This window comes from Cyclopterus lumpus, chromosome 22 (genome assembly GCF_009769545.1).
Source record: "Cyclopterus lumpus isolate fCycLum1 chromosome 22, fCycLum1.pri, whole genome shotgun sequence".
NCBI lineage: Eukaryota > Metazoa > Chordata > Actinopteri > Perciformes > Cyclopteridae > Cyclopterus > Cyclopterus lumpus.
The window spans coordinates 9,152,283-9,158,282 of record NC_046987.1 but is presented as its reverse complement, the minus strand read 5'-3'; the positions used below and the strand labels follow the sequence as shown (position 1 = coordinate 9,158,282).

General features: G+C 41.2%; 1 protein-coding gene across 1 annotated transcript in view; it reads right to left on the bottom strand.

Moving 5' to 3' along the window:
* Window positions 1–6,000, bottom strand: part of LOC117725376 (pleckstrin homology domain-containing family G member 3) — a 31,045-nt gene that overhangs the window by 2,659 nt on the left and 22,386 nt on the right. Inside the window, exons 8-18 of the mRNA XM_034525502.1 lie at window positions 5,647–5,778; window positions 5,007–5,189; window positions 4,780–4,872; window positions 4,016–4,102; window positions 3,880–3,910; window positions 3,583–3,684; window positions 3,432–3,464; window positions 2,637–2,647; window positions 1,905–2,273; window positions 941–1,051; window positions 1–20 (exon numbers count right to left, since the gene is read on the bottom strand). The exon at window positions 1–20 is cut by the window's left edge and continues 1,430 nt beyond it. Of these exons, the coding sequence (XP_034381393.1) occupies window positions 1–20; window positions 941–1,051; window positions 1,905–2,273; window positions 2,637–2,647; window positions 3,432–3,464; window positions 3,583–3,684; window positions 3,880–3,910; window positions 4,016–4,102; window positions 4,780–4,872; window positions 5,007–5,189; window positions 5,647–5,778 (1,172 nt within the window). The remainder of the gene's footprint in view (window positions 21–940; window positions 1,052–1,904; window positions 2,274–2,636; window positions 2,648–3,431; window positions 3,465–3,582; window positions 3,685–3,879; window positions 3,911–4,015; window positions 4,103–4,779; window positions 4,873–5,006; window positions 5,190–5,646; window positions 5,779–6,000) is intronic.

Below are 6,000 nucleotides of genomic sequence, written 5' to 3'. Positions count from 1 at the left end.
CACAGCTCCTCCACACTGACCTGAAATATGATCGGAGTGTTTGTAAAGTGGAATGTAACGAGTAAAACAGACATTACGATGGCAAGCACTCTCAGTTAACCATTAACGTAATGACATGGGCAGTTTAATCTAAAGCATCCACAATTTATGATGCATGTCTTATTCCTTATGAGGCCCACGTGAGCTTTATTACAGTGACCAACTTCTATGTATGTGTGTTTGAAACTGGTATAAAATGAAGGAGACATTGTGATTGTAATTGCTGCTTAGTTGAGAATGACTCCTTGTTGTTCTATTACCCTTGGTGAGTTAAACTGTGAGCATTGCGATGTCTGTGACTCGGTTCATAGCGCCGATGTCACCCTAGTCGGCCATTAATCTAAACTTGTTTTCAGGTGTTGCCTGCCTCTTTTGGAGTGCTGGCAATTGCAAAAAGTGTAGCTTGGAGCTGTGTGGTGGAGATAAGGTTACAAAGACAAACAACCTACATTCAGCAGCTGTTTACAGCTCTTACAGCAGGTAAAAGCTGCTCCAAAATACAATGTTGCTCTCAGTGGGAAGGCTGACCATTGTGTGTGTGGCATTTTAATTTCCAGGACCACATATAAACCTCAGGCACTATTATAGCTCCAGGCTATCCAAATACAGAGAGAAATGCTGTGCTCATAGCAAAGGGCACTTATAACTGAAATGTCTATTGCAGTATTGAATAGGCCTGCTCTCATTCATCGATAGACTATAACAACAGCAAATAGACAGAAAGTGTGTCATTCAAAATATACAATGGCTAGAAAATATGCTTAGCAACAAACCATGCGATACTAAGTGCATGAGGATAGATGGGTATTCTTTAATACAGTGAATGTCAGAAGTAGGCTAAGAGACATGTGTGAAAATGAATGGATGGGTGTATACATCTATACAATACTTTATTAAGTACCTGTGTGACAGGAGTTTCTTTCACAGCCACATGTTTTTCCTCCTGTCTGTGAGTGTTTAACTCCTCTGTTGGTGTCGTTTTTAATTCAGCTGTATCTCCAATCTGATCATCCTGAAAGCGGAAAGCAGGGCATTAAACTTAGTATGTATTCTAATTCATCCTAGAGATCACACTGTGAGGCAGCATGCAGCAGAAGAATCTGTCACAGTGGGCAAACATTTCCAAGAGACTTAATGTGTCGTAAGGTCAGCTTTGAAAAATCCACTACAATGGTTATGATAAAAGTCTTTATTATTATTATTTGATTATTAATTCATATTCAGAAACAATACTGGTATAACAATTAACATTAACAAAGACTTGAATATTCAGAGGGGAAATGTGGTGAGGAAATATGATTATCAAAGTGCAAGCCTTTTGCAATTATAATGATCAGTTAATTAGATGGCTACATTAACCTTTGAAGTCAACCCACATTTAACAGGGAGCAATAGGCCAGTGGTTCTAATGCAAATTCAGGCATGGTTTCAACAGAATAACTATCAGCATAAATCGCGTCCCAAAAAAAACATAATCCTAAAACATAGGACACTGTAACTACAAAAATAAGGGGAAACATCCATCGGAGGAGAACAGTGCATGCACAGAATGATGAAGTCCAACTCCAAAACAAAACAATGAAAGCCAAGACATGCACCCAGTTTGACTTTCACCCATACGTTTTAGAATTCACCGTTAGCAGTTTGGGAGAACTTCAGTCCATGCACTTCAATAGAGGGAATTCAACCTGAGGCATTCAATGTGCACAGTGCAAATGGTAGCTGGTGTTAGTTGGTTCTATTTATGAAGAATAAAACAGGGAGAGGGGCGAGAGCCAGCGTGGGAGAAAGAGTGGTGGAGAGTATTGGTAAGCCAGTGGAATGGAGCGAGAAATAGGAAACCCGTGGGTGGCAGAAACCCTCACCGTTGTGAAGTGAGTAGAAAGCAAAGCCCTGGCTCTATAGTGCCAGCAGGAGATGGCTGCCAGCACTGAGCTGGCAAAGTCGGCTACCTGGTCATCTCCCATCAGTATATCTTCCTTGTAACTCTCCCCCTCCTTCTCTTCCATTGCCTCCTCTGCCTTCTCCAGCACCACTTCACTGGATGGAGAGTCCAGTTTCGGGTCACTGTCAGTAGGACTTAGATGCTCCAGGGAGTCCCTTCTGGGGATTAGATCCTCCACACATGGCCTCTCAGCCTGGGACTCACTTAGACAGGAGGCCAGCGTACTGACACTAGTGGGCGGCTGGAGGGAGCACCTCTCCCCCAGCAGTGCACCCTCACTGTCTGCGTGCTGTAGCGTGAAGTCATAGACATGTGGTTTGTTATTGCAAGGCCAGTGCTAGAGCCATGATGTGATTGCAAGGCTGGAAATGGGACGGAATCATCAATGAAGCCGCTTCAGCTTTAGGTGAGATGTGATTTTTGCAATATGGGATAAGTCAAAGTATGTTCTGGGAAGATAAGGTTTGTACTTTCTCATTTTTGGTTTGAGTTCTTTTGCAATTAGAATAGAAAGTTTAAACTGCTGAGTCAAAATTGGATAAACCATATCTCACCACAGCACACTGACCTAAAAACTACTTTGATACAACAGAATGAAAAAGCTTATCAAGGTTTAATAAAAAAAAGACCACATTTGAATGTCAGCACCTACCTTCAAAACAGCTGCACGGAGAACAAAGACAAAGAAGAGGAGGAGACATAAACAAAAGAGAATGTCAACATCTATGAAAAAAGCATGCTTAAGTCAAATATTAAATGCCAAAATAACCTGAATACGACATGCGTCATGTACAATAATGATCAGGACGCATGCTCTGCCTACACAAGCACAGAGGCAGCAGTTAGTCTGGCCCAGACTTAAGGGAGGCCTTGTGATTAGATAAATACTAATCAGAAACATATTCGTCTCAGAGGCTGAAACAGGACATGATGCAATTAGCCAGGATGTGATGACCTACTCCCTCACTGAGATGAAATGGTTGACATGAAAATTGGTTCATCATTAAATTGCTTCAGGAAAATGTATCTGGACTGGGTGCAAAGGAGAACAGCTGACACAAATACAGAGGTTTCTCTTTCATAATGGACAATTAGAATAGATGAGAGAAGGGAGATGGGATCCGAAGGCAAGGCTGAATTTGACTAATGAAAAAAAGCTTGTGTATGACAAAGCCTTCCAACGACATGGCATATAATTGACTTCATTAGGAGTGAGGCCAGTGGAGTGGGAGCGTGTCTTTTGATCTGTTTTCCGGATGTCTTTGAGGGAGAACAAAGCAGCAGAGCAACAGAGACGTGCTCCTATTCGTCAGACGCGAAACAACCTTGGTTTGGTTCGGGGTCCACTGGACAGCACCCGGAACGTGGATCATGACCTTGTGGCTGCCAAAACCTTATTGGACATCCACTGAGCATAAACAATTAACCCATAAAAAGGTGTACCAACCTTTTGTGCTTCTTATGATTTGTTTTGCAGGCTCTAAAAAGGAAAATAAAGGTTAAAGTGACAATTAATCATCAGCAATATTATTCTATAATCCGTATAAAATATTACATGATAAAAAGACACAAATAGGTGGACTGAGTAGTTCTTTAACCTGATCTCCTTCTCCCATTCCACCCTCCAAGATGGAAGTCATCAGCTTGGCAGGACTCTGCTTTTTTCAGCCTCTCAGGACTATAGTAGTACTTCCCTGGATCTGAGCAACAGGATGCACCATTACACACAAAGAAATGTTCTGCTTATAGATAGTTGGGTTATGGGCTACACATTCCTGGTTAATTCAACAGCATTTCACATTTTCCTCTTAAAATGTCCCACCCTCCTCTTATGTTAGCAGCATCTTTGATTGCTATGGAAACCGTTCAATTAACCTTGAATTTGTAACACTTACAGATTGAATTGTCCAGGATGGCTTCTTTTGCCTTCGAAGAAATAAATATGATTGTCATTAAATATGAGGCAATTCTTCAAGAGCAGAGAAGAATTAAAAAATTAAAAGTCATCTCTGTGGTGCGTGTGTTGTTTACCTTTTGCGGGACGATGGTGTTGTGGTTCTCAAGAATGAGCCTCTTAATGTGATGGGCCCAGAGACGCTTCTCCTCTACCGACTTGGCCTGAAAAAACAAGCACTTGTCATTTAGAAAAGAGTCATTGAGGTTAATAAAGATACAGCAGATAGATACAGGGATGCATTCAGAATACAGGCAGACTGACTGTTAAAAAGATTATTATTCTAAGACTACAAAAACACAAACAAGCACAGCAGGCATTCTGGCCTATTGCTGCACAATTGATGCAATATTATGTTTTATGTAACTGTACAGTAGAAGGACAAGCAGTTGACATTAATGCTGCATTCACATGGAATCAGGCAGATGGACAACACCTCCTGGTTGGAAGGGGAAAAACAACTAAAACGGGTCTGGACAGCAAATAGAAATAACGATGGAATAAAATGTATTCAATAAAATATAATAATAATTTTGCGTCTATTATTTGACAGTTATCCTATAAAATGCTCCTTTTTCTTAATATTATATTGCAAACTTAAACAACGTTACTCTTGTGGGATGGAGCTACGTAACGTCCGCGAGTAAATTCTGTCACAGAAGACGGCAACCTTTTTTAATATTTGAACGGTAGTGATATTGATCATTACTGTTATTCTCTGCTGGCTTCACCTAATTTCACATCCTGCTCTCATCCACGGACATGATATCCGGTTTGCGATCTACCTTCTGCCTGATTCCATGTGAATGCAGCATAACTGGTGTTCCCAGTTACCATTTACCTGCACTGTATGGGGTTGCTTGGGATGCTTAAAATGGATAACACTGAAGAGCAGGGGATCCTTGGCACTGTCAAGTAGCATTAGGGTGGAGCACTGCAACAACAATACATGTAGTGATGTACCTGAGGGTTAATCCGAGTTACTATAAAATAATCATTCAGCTCATCTACATTTTCTTTAGCTATTAAATCACTTATCAATGAAAACATGTCGAAAAAAAAACATACTGATATGTGGATCTTGTAGACGTAGTGGTCTCCTCTTTTCTTGGTAATGAGAAGCATCTTTTCGAAGAGGAAGAGTGTACGGGTGTTCTTCGCCCGCAGGACATGAAAGGTGCCCTCCAGCACCAGCTCTCCATAGGTGGTCAGGTCAGGACCCTTCCAGTTGATGAGAAGAGACTGTATCTCCTGCAGATGCACATGAAAGCACGCGCACACACACACACACACACACACACACACACACATGTTCCTCTAGCATGAAAGAAAATAAATGTCAGCCATATGTCAGAGCTCATTTTTAATCCTTCTAAAACACCAGGAAGAGAAACGGGCCAATCAGTCAAGGATTCAAAGTAAAGAAATCCTTTAAAAGCTGTAGCTCTCACGTTAGGACTCAACTAGACTAAAGGGCAATACCATATTGTGACGATTCAAGGAAATCTGCTTGGAAATACTTGGGAGATATTAAATATGCAAGAGATGGAAGCAAATATAAAACAGAAAGTCAGGGTGTAACAGAGCTGCTGATCTTGCAAATTGACCTTGACAGAGTACATTTGTAACTGTCTGTAAGCACTGCTTGGCAGTGACATACATATACCTTTTCGAGAGGATGTTGGCATGCATGGCATTTCATTCTGACCTGCACTCTGACAGCATGTTCATGTTTCCTCTTCATATCGTTGATGTACCAGGCCACGCCGGTCATGGTGTCGATGGCCTCCTGAATGACCTCATAGCCCTCCTCGTCCGAGTCAAAGTGCTTTGCAATTTCCTTTGCGAGAGATGAGGGACAGTTACAATTTCGGACAGGTCAGACCTACAGGGAGCTAGTTCTATCACACAAAGAAGGATGCATGTTCAAATCAATCTTTTTGAGATTTGACTGTTGCTTTTATCTTATAAAATACCAAACATCTTTTAGTCTCAAGGCTCTTTATAATTGATCAAATCAGAGAACCAGAGAACAGATAATCACTCTTCGGTTGAAGGGTTT